Here is a 13,598-nt window from a genome sequence, read left to right as displayed (position 1 = left end):
ATGGGCATCGTTTGGATTTGAATAATTCTTATTCCAATTTCGATTCTTCCTTTCGATTCCGGTTCTTATCGATTCCGATTCTTTGAGGGGTGGAGTTGAAACGGGTCACATGCTTATTTCACAAATAAGGTTTTATTTTGATTCAATGGTGGTTTGCAGTTTTCCAGTGCTTTTTCAATGTAAAATAAAGCCACTCTAGAGCGCCGCTTACTGTGCTCCAAGGCTGCAACACAACAAGCGCCTGGCCGTTTCGGAAACCAAAACTTGCGCATATTAAATTTGGAACCCATGATCAGATTTGAAACCAAATTCTCCAAACGATTCCAATAAAGAAACTATTCCGATGGAATCGTAATTTTTTTAAAACGATTCCAAGTAGGAATCGGTTCTCGATGCCCAACCCTACTTATTTGTGTCATTAATTCCCCTTTCTTTCTCTTTCCGCCAACACCATTTATGCTTTTGAATTTTTCCTCCCTTCCTCCTCCTATCTTCTCTCTAACCTGCGTCACTTTCTTTCCCCACTCCTTGACCACATCTTCATGCCTGCCTCCTTCCTTCCTCGCTCTCACTCTGTTCCTTGTCCCTTATGTCTTCCCTGCTGTCTTTGCAGTCCCTGGATGAAGACTGTACGCTGGAGGAGGAAGACGAGGGACTGATACAGGAGGAAGATGAAATTGATCAGTTCAACGATGACACTTTCGGAGCTGGGGCCATCGGTGAGTCATGTCAATAGGGGTGTTGGAAAAAAATTGATTCATAACTTCCAAAAATTAAAATTGAATGAATAAAAATATTTTTCTTTAAAAATGGATGCTTTACCTGGCCTAATCACACGGCATATTACTTTAAACTAGAGGTCGACCGATTAATCGACAGATTTTTTTGGCTTTTTTTACATAATCGGCATCGGCCAATATCAAGCCGATTAATAGGCATGCGCATCTGCGGGCAGCCTGGTGGTGTTGTTGTTGTTGTTGTGGAACACGTGTTCGACGCACACTGCCCCTAGAGTCAATTACCAGCAGAGTGAGCAGACCTCATCCAGTGCCTAAGGAAGGAACTGTTCCTCGGAGAAAACGGTAAGGATTAAATTCTTATAAGTCGTATATATTTAATGAAAAACGTATGACATGTTACTGCCAACTTCGAGAAAAAACATGGGCGACATGACGTTCGGCTACTTTGGATATTGATAGCTGTCGTGTCATGCTGTCATGTTACAATAATTAAGCTAGAATTTTGCAATCACAGACAGTGGATCTGAGACTTTTATTATTTGTTTGGTTTGTGTGTCTATATTTGAGAGGGTTGTCAACTCAATGCAGAGAAAGAAGTTTTAGTTAAAAGAGACCACCGCACCATAGGCTAGTGAAGGACTGGCTTTTCTTTGCTAGCGTCGTTGCTAGGGTTGGTACAGTGTAGACCCGCTGCTAATATGGCACCTGTGCCTAGCGACCAGTATTACCGGACCGAATAGCACACGGATTTCTGTACCTCATTGGCGCCACTGATATGCCTGCGTTGCTCTCTGATGCTCCGAAAACGAATGTTAGAATAACAGAAACCTCGCAGCATGTGACGCTAGTTAACATTACACTCGTCAGCAGCTAACGTTAGCCTACCGTTAGCTAGCAGGTGGATTAAACACGATTAAAATGCTGACAGCTAAACGGTGTAAAGTGTGATTTATTTCACTGTATAGGATCCAACAGCAGTATGTTAAGCAGTGTGCTGCTGCCGTTGTTTAGCTACTTGTCTGAAAAGTAGCTAAAGTTGTTTTTCCCCCTTAATTAGGTTTTGTCCATTTGGCTTTGTCTGTCAACAAACAAAACAAACCAAAAATACATGTTTCAGGACAGTTTTTGGGAAGATGATAGAAACTTTTAAGCCTTGTATCACTTACAATGCACTGAATTATTAGCTGATTTATAAAACAAATGTTAGATTTTATATCTATACCTATCTATAAAATGACTTGAAGAAGATACTATACAAAAATACTAACTTAACCTTGTATTTTCCCCCTTTTTTAGTCATTAAGTCTGATGGCTGAAAAGAAAACCACCCCTTTATGGCAGTGCTTCACCCAGCCAACACCAAAACAAAGAAATGCTGCTGGTTGCTACTGTCAGCACTACTATTGTTAAAATGGTCAATTTATTTTATTGTTCTCAGCTGTTTAATAAATGCTGCTAAGTGCACTAAACTTTCTTTTAATTGAAAAGTTTATTTGACAAAGTAAAATTTATTTTCTTTCTTTCTTCTTACCCGTTTTGTTTATTTACCTTAAAACTTCAAATAATAGCCCGGGCTTCTATTTACCCAAATCGCCGAAATGCACCGGCTTGTATTTGAAACAGGCGTCTATAAGAGACAGGCATTTAATTGACAATAGGAGGTTACCACATTATATAATTTTTTTTTAATTCGTATTATTCGTATTTAATATTTATAATTAATTCGAATGTGTTTAACAAATCATTTAATGTAAGAATTGTCTTTGGCTATTGGCAGCATAAAAAAAACACATAAAAAACGAAACGATGTGACAGCAATGGGCAGAACAATATAAATTACTGCTAAACGAATGTGTTTAACAAATCATTTAATGTAAGAAAGTTCTTATATTATTGGCAGTGTAAAAAAAGAAACTATGTGACAGCAATGGGCAGAACAATATCTACCGCTAAAATCCATCATATATGAACTTGTTGCCCGAAACACATCAACAAGAAAGAACGCTACCCTGTAAAACAACTGCAATTATGTGATAGAAAATTACTCTATTCATCACTATCATCATCCCCGCGATCCTCAATGACAAGTTCATTGGCAAATTCCTCCTCCACGTCGCTCTCCTCCACTTCTCCCTCTCCAGCCTCCGCTAACTCTGCCTGCCTTGCTTGCACTAACAGCTCCCGCCCAGATGCGCACGGTTCTCCCTCTTTGAAACAATGGATAAGGTGATCCTCGCTTCAATCAGAAGCTACTGTCAGGCCACATACCTAAGGATAACATCCCGAAGTTAATGAAATATATTATCTCCTCTTTCTCCCTCACACACACACACACACACACACAGCACGTGCTGCGCACAAGCATTCCTTAAAGGAATTTTTCAGCTGCTCCGTATCTAGCTTTTCCCACGCTTGAAGTACCCAGGACACCAACAAGCGGCGAGCTGGGGCCCTCATATTTCCTCGAGCGGTGTACTCCTTGTCCACATCCCCTGCCATCCAGTTGTCATAGGACTCGTGCAGGCTGGCTTTGAACGCACCTCTTGCATCCACCGTTGTAGAGCCCACCATATCAAACCACACCGCTGTTTCGTCCATGGCTATAATGTTTTTCGGCTGTATTTTCTTTGACTTAATAATCCGCGTTGTGTATGTTATAAAATTCACCAGTTTCTCAGTGAAGTGCTTTGCGTCTTTCTGGGCTACAGTTGTGCGTCTTCTGACTGAAAAGTCGTTGCGCTTCAGGAATTTGTCCAGCCAGCCAGCGCTCGCAGTAAATCTCTCCTCATCCCTGCTGTCACTCACTGTTGCATACACTTCTTTTGCCTTGGCCCTGATCATTTTACGTGAGCCTCTGAGATGCTTTGCCCGCATGCTGTGGATCCACTCACACACGCTCACCTCCAGCTCTTCACTGACCTTCTTCCTCCCTCCACCTCGCAGTCTGGCCCTTTTTGTCGTCTTCCTCGGACAGACGTTGCAGTTCTGCTTTATGTTTACGCCATTCTCGCACTCTCTTAGGATCAATCGAGAAATGTCTTGACAACTGTCAGCTTAAATGTCAAATCATACTTTTTTCTTTTTGTCTCCATGGTGGTATTGAGAGAATTAAGAAAAACTGAAGACTTTGTTATGTTGCCATAGTGATGAGTCGTTTATGAACGGTTGCGTCTGTCACGTGAAGTCAAATCAAAACATAGAACAAACGATCTGACGGGTTTTAAAAGATCAAATACAACCCGACACGAGAAGAAAAAAGAAAAAGAAAAGACCAGGCCTCTATTTGAGACCGGCCTTTATTTACCCAAATCTGTTGTCACACCAGGCGTTTAAAAGAGACAGGCGTCTATTTGGGACTCGGCTATTATTTGAAGTTTTACGGTATATAATGTTTTTAAATTATACATGTTTAATGTAACTATACAAGTGCAGATTGGTGTTCAAGTGTTCAATAAATGTTTTTGTTGAGAAATTGTTTTTATCTTAAGTACTTATTAGTGTTAAATTTTATCTTTCAAATAGAGGTTAAAAACAAGCAAATATCGGCCAAAAATAATCGGCAGCATATATCGGCCATCGGCCGACCCTGATTTCAAAAGATCTGCATCGGCGATGAGAAAACCCATATGGGTCGACCTCTACTTTAAACATGCTCATTTTGAGTTGGAGTACACAGTCAAGGCTCGACAGTGCGACTAAAAATAGATGTGTGCCAACTGTAAAATATATTTAGGAGCACATGCGAATAACGTTAGGGTATTTTCGTACTTGCTGTTTTTTGCAGATTTGAACTATGGCTACATTTAGTTTTGTTGTCTTTCTGTCTTTACTGGACCGCATACAGCGTGTCTCAGAGCGGCTGCTCTCGGCTCGTCATTATATTATGTTGCAGCGCGCCTGCAGCGAGCGTTGTCTGCGTGGTGTTTTTAAAAAGTAACCACAGTTGCGACCGCTTTATCGCCATTGCTGTCCCTGTTAACTGAACAAGTAGCAGAGCATGTTACAGAGGCGACGTCTCTCTGCCGTGCCCTGTACAGGTAAAGCCATTGTTTTTTCTATGGGGGGAGTGGTGGAGACAGAGGAACGCTGCCCTTGGCATTGCGCACCGCTCGGAATTGCTGCCAAGGTCATATTATTTCACCTCGGACCTCGTTGCCGCTGACTTTTCAAGCCGTGACTAAAACCCGAAGCAACAACGTGTACCTGCGCAACACTTTGTCTCTGTGCTCTGCACCCTACCTCGCAGTTTTGCCTCTGCTCATGTGTAGGCGGTTTCACAGCGACAGTGAAACTGTATTTAACAATATGAAGGTTAAACTGCAATTAATCTCCATTTCACATGCATGCCGAACCCTGGGAGTTTCACCACTGCTGTATATTCAGTGTACTGATCAGTATAAAATGTATTTTAAAACAGAAAACATTACACTTCATAATGTTTTGTATTTCATAATATATATTGTAAAAAATGTGCTACAATTATCACTGTTCACCAACAGTAATAGAAGTTACCTTATGTAAGTCACTCTATTAGCTGACTGGAGTGAATTCTCCAAAGGTCTGTCTGGATTTAGTGGGACATTTGTTGTACAATGACAATAAATGAAACTTGAACCATGTACATTTTACATTAAGCTACTTGTTCTATTCAAATAAATGAAATCCCTTTTCTTGTAAATGACTCCTCGTATTCCTTTTTATGAAAGAAAAACACATTATTTGATACATTTTCATTGCGCCCCTGAAATTCTTTATGTGCTCCTAAATTTTTCTACTTAGTAGCATGTTAGTGTTGAGCCCTGACAGTTGCAGATCAAATATAACTTTTTACTTAGGCAATGCAAGTTGAGCATGAACAAATGATTTGTCTTTTGCCTTTGCATGTTTGTTATTGCAATCAGTTTATAAAACTTGTTAAAATATAAAAACTTGTACTGTATATCTTCAATGTAAATGGACTGTATTTAGCGTTTTTCTAGTCTTAACGACTACTTACAGTGGTTTTAAATTGTCACCATTCACTCACACATTCAAACACTGGTGGTCGAGGCTGCTCATTCATTCACACTCTGATGGAGCAGCATTGGGAGCAATTCAGAGTTAAGTGTCTTGCCCAAGGACAATTTGACATGGGACTGCAGGGCCAGTGATCAAACCAACAAGCTTCCAATTGGTAGATGATGGTAGAAGCTCTACCAGCTGAACCCCAGTCACCCCTCTTGTATCGTGTATATGTATCGTATAGGCTGTTGTTACGGTGGCTAAGCTAATCTGGGCTCGTAGAACAAAAAAACGCAGCTACTATGGCTCGTGGTTTCCGTGTCCGCTTGAGGCTCTCCGCCTCTCCTTTCTTCTTCCAACACTCATGCAGTGGCTGGTTTTAAAGCAGCGTCACAAACTCCCCCTCTCATCTGTCAAGTGTCAGTATTAGGTTTGCACTAGTGTTAATTTTGTCACCTATTTTTAATTTAGTCTTAGTCTTATGCCACATGTCCTTGTTAGTTTTAGTCATATTTAGTCATTCACATATCTTTTTTTGTTGGTCAAGTTTTAGTCGACTAAAAGTCTCGTCATTTTAGTCTAGTTTTAGTCAAAAGAGAACTCAATATAGCTTATGTCAAGTTTTAGTCAAAACATTTTAGTCTTTTTAAATAAATTATTTCTGAGATTATTTCTGATAACCATTTCAGTCAAATAGTTATATAAAAATAAATTATATAATGTTAGATAAATATCGAGCCTCTTCCTTATTTCACCAGTAAATTCCTGTTAAACGACAAAAACAACCACTGCATGGGAAAAGGATATTTTACATTAACTTTGAATGCAGCACGAAGCTGGGGAGGCATATTTCAAGTGAACGCAACATATGTTTTGTTTTTCAGACAATGGCAGCTACAGACTGTCGTACTTCTCGGTGTTGGAATCCTACACAGTGAAATGCAGAAAGAGAGATTTTATCTTAGTTTTTATTTTATGCAAAACATTTTAGTCTCGTCTTTTTTCGTCAACAATAATGCATGTTAATTTAGTCTTAGTCAGCGTTTTTGGACATTGGCGCAGTCTCGTCATTGTCTCGTCTTGGAAGAAGTCATGGAAAAAAAGGTTGTTGACGAACATATTTAGTCTCGTCTTGTCTGACGAAATTAACACTAGTTTGCACCGATGCAATGAAGACCAAGTACTTACATTTTGGTAGTCGCCGATACGGAGTACCGATTTCAAGGATAATAGTCTTCCCTGAGCTATTGTCAATAAAATAAATCATATAATTCTGACATCAAAATACTGAGTGAAGTTTAGAAAGAATGAAGAACGCAAAGTCTGATGACGTCATTCACATGCATATTAAGTAGCCATGTGGTTTTCAATTCAATTTTATTTATAGTATCAAATCATAACATGAGTTATCTCAAGACACTTTACAGATAGAGTAGGTCTAGACCACTCTATAATATACAAAGACTGAACAATTCCAGTAATTCCCCCAAGAGCAAGCATGTTAGTGCGTCAGTGGCGAGGAAAAACTCCCTTTTAGGAAGAAACCTCGGTAGTGAGAAAAACTTCCTTTTAAGGGAGAAACCTCGGACAGACCCAGGCTCTTGGTAGGCGGTGCCAGTTGGTTGGTGTGATGAACAGCGGCAATAATAGTCACAATAAAGATAATGGAACAGTGACTAGAAATTAGGGATGCACCGAATATTCGTTTTTCAGACGAAATACTTTTATCACCAAAACAATACGGCCGAAATGTTGTGATGACGCAAACAGAAACCGCGACCTGCACGTGTGTCAGCACCCGATCCGTTCCACCTGCACGATCCGTTCTGAATGCGTTGTGGTACGAGGATTTACGACACTTCCCGATCTGTTCCCACGCTAGCCTCCAGCTGAAGTTAGTTTAGCTAATAGTTAATTCGGCGGACCGCTAGGTGATTATAGCGGGCTGCCGTTAGCCTCCACCAGGAAGGTAACGTTAGTTTAGCTAACAGCTAATTCGGCTAACCGCTAGCTGAGACAGCATGTAAACTTTAAAAGACCCTCAAAATAAAACTTGAAAATAAATGCACTGGCACTGACAGCGAGAGACTGTTCAGTGCAGCAGCACATGTTCTCAATGAGAAGAGGAACAGACTTCACTGTGATAAAGCAGAGAAGCTACTCTTCATCAAGAAAAACCTGCCACTTTACCTGAAGAAGTAGAATGAGCTTGTCTAGTGTAGAGTCCGGATCGGGCCGAATTTTTCTGTCCGAGCCTGGCCCGCGTCCAACCGAGCCGTGTCCGAGCCCGACCCGAGCCCGACACAGTTAAAATCTCATCTTTTTTCCTCTCATAGCTACTAATGACACATGTAGGCTACGTTTATTTGTGTGGAAAGCCCTTTTTTATTAAGCAACTGTAGGAAGGCATTCGGAAATGTCAACAGATGAGCGCATCAGCGCATACGGGGCAACAAGCGCACGTTAATAAGCTGTTAAAATGTTCAATGTTAATGTTCTGTTTTAAACAAATTTAATGTTAACCTTTCCTGATCGCTTTGTTTCCGACCGTGATCAGAAAACCAGGGGAGACTCATTACCTCCAGGGCTGACGTTATAACATGAATAACCACTTAACTCTGCTCCGGTTACATCTACAACACGTCTGCTTCCTCTTTTTCTATCTCTTTTCTGCCCACTTACCACACACACACACTCACACACATACACACACACACACACACACACACACAAACCCACACGCACTGAGCTCTCTTAAAAGGAGCCGCAGCACCATTTTACAACAAATTCCTTATCGCGCTGATATGACCGAGCCCGACCCGACCATAATTTCTAAATATCTGTCCGAACCCGGCCCGGCCTGTCGGGTACCGTCGGGACCCGTCGGCCTCAGGTCAGGTATCCATGCCTTAGTCTAGTGTTTAAATATTTATTACCCACTTTGCACATCTGCAGTTGAGCAATTCTTCGTGCATTTGTTGTTGTTAAAGTTCTACAGTTAACATATGGGCTATGGCAGTCTTTGTTTTGATGCACTATAGAGAGCCGAAGTCCCGCCCTTCTACTTCCGGCCAATGGGACCTATCTTTCGAAAAAGTATTAACTAGAGTCAATGGAGAGATAATAATTATTTTTTGATCCCGTTTGAATTGAGCCATGGATTACAAATATGATGTACGTCAATTTAAAACATTATTTTTTAACCGAAGAAAGTCTGTTTGTTGTTAAACTGTTGAAGTATAAGACTGTGAAAATACGTAATTAGAAAGACTACATACTTCATGGATGAAGTCTCACTGAAGCTACGATGTCTGTGTGTGTCGTACCGGGGATGTAACGTTACTCTAATGAGCAGAGGATCTTGCTTGTTCTTTTGCTTATCTGCTGAAAACACTTCACTGGATAAAACCCAGCAGTTAAGATAACGTTACATGTGTTGTTTAACAGAGCTAAGCTAGCTAGCTAGCAAGCAAGCCGATCATCAAGCTAGATGAGGTAGATTGTGTGAGACGGGAGATGTAGTTCACTAAGCGGTTTGACACAAAACTAAGTGGTACTATGTTAAACCTACGGCTAACAGACTTTCTTCGGTTGAAAACTTGTCTTTTAAATTGACGAACATCATATTTGTAATCCATGTCTCAATTCAAACGGGATCAAAAAATAATTTGCCTCTCCCCGTTCACTACCATTCATATTTTTTCCGAGTTTAGGTCCCATGAGGTCCACCGGAAGGGGCGTGACTTCGGCTCTCTTATGTTCAAGGCCTACAGAGAAAATATTGTATCTTTTAAGCAGTTGCACTTGTTCTGAATGCACTTTCTTGTAGTAGTACAGAGAAAAATTTTAAATGCACTTGACCTAAGTGCACTTTGTTTTGTTTTTTTATGATAGAACATTTAATTTTAAAAACTTTCTGCAGGCCAGTAGGCCTGTATATTATTATTTAATGTACAAATGAGTGGGGTCTAGTTAAACATTTAAGTTTGAATTTTATTTTATTCTGTGCATTGTTGCAATGTGCTAAATAAATATTTGCATAATTTGCAATAGATTTATTCTTTGAAACTTTAATATTAATTTATACAATTGCAATGCCTTGATTTTAGTAAAGTTAGTAAACATTCATAGCCATAAATGCAATGGTACTAATAATTGGCATAATTTCTTTCGGTTTTTCGGTCTTGGTTTCCTCTTTTTCGGTTTCGGCCAAGAATTTTCATTTCGGTGCATCCCTACTACAAATAGTAGTTGTAGTAGTTCATGGCATAGCAGGGCGTTACAAGACATAGCAGGACGTAGCAGGGCAATGCAGGGTGTAACAGGGCATAGCAGGGCGCGCAGCAGGACCACGGCAACAGGCTGCAACCATGATTTATGGGCCACCCTAATACAAGGAAACCTGCTGGGCGTAAAAAAATCAAGGACTACGGGGAATAAGATCCCCAGAGCTAGGTTAGTAACGAGCATTTCTGGGACATGTATGCACACAGATGGAAAGAGAGAGGAAAGAGAAGCTCAATGTGTCAAAGGAAGTCCCCCGGCAGTCTAAAACTATAACAGCATAATAAAGAGAGACAGGTTAAGGAGAGGAGCCTAGTCGGGCTAGAACTCTCCCCCGCCGGATCGGGCTGTACTGGCCTGCCTCCCTCTACTTTGATTATATCATTGATTACATGGTAGATTAATCTGACGACTATCAAGAGAAGCAGAGAAGAGAAGGGGTCCCGCGTCTGCAGACACACACCCTCCCACGCCGGTCTGGCTGAACGCTGCAACTCCACACTCCCTAACTATAAGCTTTATTGAAGAGGAGAGTTTTAAGTTTACTCTTAAATGTTGTGACGGTGTCTGCCCCCCGAACCCAGACTGGAAGCTGGTTCCACAGGAGAGGAGCCTGATAGCTGAAGGCGCTGGCTCCCATTCTACTTTTAGAGACTCTAGGAACCACAAGTAACTCTGCATTCTGTCAGTGCAGTGCTCTAGTGGGGCAATAATGTACTATGAGCTCTTCAAGATATGATGGTGCTTGACCATATAGAGCTTTGTAGGTCAGGTCAGAGGAAGGATTTTAAATTCAATCCTGGATTTTACAGGAAGCCAATGCGGAGAAGCTAATACAGGAGAAATATGATATCTTTTCTTAGTTCTTGTCAGAACACACGCTGCAACATTCTGGATAAGCTGGAGAGTCTTAAGGGTTTTATTTGAGCGTCCTGATAGTAAGGAATTACAGTAGTCCAGCCTGGAAGTAACAAATGCATGGACTAGTTTTTCAGCATCATGTTGAGACAGGATGTTCCTAAGGTGATATTTAGAAATGATGGTCGGGTCGGGCTCGGTCATATCAGCGCGATAAGGAATTTGTTGTAAAATGGTGCTGCGGGTCCTTTTTAAGAGAGCTCAGTGCGTGTGGGTTTGTGCGTGTGTGTGTGAGTGTGTGTGTGTGGTAAGTGGGCAGAAAAGAGATAGAAAAAGAGGAAGCAGACGTGTTGTAGATGTAAGGTGAAAAAAGGCTGTTCTTGAGGTTTGTTTTAAGTAGGCGTTAAAGGATATATCCTGATCAAAAATAACAACTAGATTTCTGACAGTAGTGCTGGAGGCAAGGGCAATACCATCTAGAGTAGCTATATCTTTAGATAATGAGGTTCGGAGGTGTTTAGGGCCCAGCACAATCACTTCAGTTTTGTCTGGGTTTAACATCAGAAAATTGTAAGTCATCCATGATTTTATATTTTTTATGCATGCTTGGAGTTTAGTTAACTGACTGGTTTCGTCTGGCTTAATTGATAGGTATAATTGGGTGTCAACAATGAAAGTTAATTTAGTGTTTCCTAATAATATTGCCTAGAGGAAGCATATATAAGGTGAATAGAATTGGTCCAAGCAATGAGCCTTGTGGAACGCCATGGCTAACTTCAGTGTGCCTGGAGGATTCTTCGTTAACATTAACAAATTGAGATCAATCAGATAAATAGGACTTAAACCAGCTTTGTGCGATTCCTTTAATGCCAACTAAGTGTTCCAGTCTCTGTAACAGGATGGTATGGTCAATAGTGTTGAATGTAGCACTAAGATCTAGTAAAAGAAGTATGAAGACAAGTCCTTTGTCTGAAGCAGTTAGAAGGTCGTTAGTAATTTTCACCATTGCCGTCTCTGTTTATAAATTTATGTATGTAGTCTCAGGGCTCCAGACTAACTTTTTTCACTAGGAGCACAGTGGCCCCAACTGAAAGTTTTAGGGGCACAACCAGAAAATTTAGGGGCACACACTGTAAATCAACATGCTAACCAAATATTCAAATTTCTACTAATTTCCATTGTATTACTAATAAATACTTTGATAATAGATGCAGAAATGACAATGTGCTGTTTCAAATTCAGTGTCACTTTTGAAGATGCAACATATAAGGTAAACTGACAGCCCCATCGCTGTCATGACAGTAAAAAAAAAAAATATACATATATTTTTTTATTGTATTTGTAGATTATTTTTTAGCCTGTTTTATTTTCATCATGACCATTTTTGACCATAATTGCTCTTTAATGTTTCATGTAAAGCACTTTGAATTGCCTTGTTGCTGAAAAGTGCTGTAGAAATAAAGTTGCCTGTCAGTCAGTCACCAGGGCATAGATACCACTGTTGTGACTGGCTGCTCGTCTCCGAGGAAGCGTAACGTCAACAGCACCGCCACTGCTTTCGGCTCACCGTTAATATCATATCGCAGCAAACGCTGTCTGTGAAGTTATAACCACACTTGAAACCACTTTATCGGCATTGCCGTGACTCACTGTGACTTAACTGCAGAGCCGACGTAGTTTGCATCGTGTGCAGCTCTGCGTGAGTGTGTGTGTTTGTGTCAGAGCTCTGCTCTCTGTCAATTTTCAGAGAGGACAGATAAGCTTGCGCTTACGCGCTCTCAGGTACCGAAATTTCAATGTTTAACGTGTAAAAAAAAGGGGGCAAATGTACTTAATTTAATGTGCGACTGGATGTAAAATTCAGTCGTACACATGGTTGCAAAATACAACCATTTGGTCGCAGTCTGGAGCCCTGAGTCTATATATCCCTATTTTAACTTGCACTACTTTGTCTTAGATTTTCATTAAGTTTTACTTGTGATGTTCTGTTTTAAACAAATTTAATTAGCATTGTTGGTTGGAGTCTGAGACTCAAGATTTTCAGTGACGACTGCTTCTGTAATTGTAGTACATCTGACAATAAATAACTTGAAACTTGTAACTAGATCCTGAAATTAGAAAATGTTAACATGCTTTAATGTTCAAAAACACTTTATTTTCTCATACTGCCCATGGCTGCCACATATTTACACTCTGTCTGAGATGCTCTGTTGGAGTGCCAGTCTCTTTAAGCCCACATCCAGAAAAAGCCCAGTCTTCTCTGATTGGTCAGCGTTTCCTGATCTCCGGATTCTCCGCATCTGTGCTCTGCCTCTGTATAGTGTATAGTCCATTGCAGCCTGAGACTGAGCGCAACAGAGTATATAGCAGCACTTTCCACCATAAAAAAATCACCAGTAAATGCTTCTATGCCAAAAACTACACGTGTTCCTGAAGGAATGTGACCCGAAATCTGGGAGAATTAGAAGATTAAAAGATTACAGCTTTCCCTGGTGTTGGCATGTAGCTGCATGTGGCACGGTGTGTAACATAAACACTGCAGTAGTGCCTGCCTGGAGCAGATGATCATGTATAGAAAACCGGCTTGGTATAATATGATACTGAGCCTAGAGTTAAAAAAAATAAAATGGAAACCGCTTAGAACAGTGGGAAATCTGAGGTATTTCTTTCTTTTACCTCATTATTTGAAGCTTTGGCCACATTTAACATGAACAC

At 40.5% G+C, this 13,598-nt stretch overlaps 1 protein-coding gene across 1 annotated transcript in view; it reads left to right on the top strand.

The window, feature by feature from the left end:
- patl1 (PAT1 homolog 1, processing body mRNA decay factor) overlaps positions 1 to 13,598 on the top strand; it is a 58,144-nt gene that overhangs the window by 10,256 nt on the left and 34,290 nt on the right. The window contains exon 2 of the mRNA XM_039801515.1: positions 614 to 719. Coding sequence (XP_039657449.1) covers positions 614 to 719 — 106 coding nt within the window. The remainder of the gene's footprint in view (positions 1 to 613; positions 720 to 13,598) is intronic.

This window comes from Perca fluviatilis, chromosome 1 (assembly GCF_010015445.1).
Source record: "Perca fluviatilis chromosome 1, GENO_Pfluv_1.0, whole genome shotgun sequence".
Lineage (NCBI taxonomy): Eukaryota > Metazoa > Chordata > Actinopteri > Perciformes > Percidae > Perca > Perca fluviatilis.
This window is presented reverse-complemented; position numbering and strand designations above follow the sequence as displayed.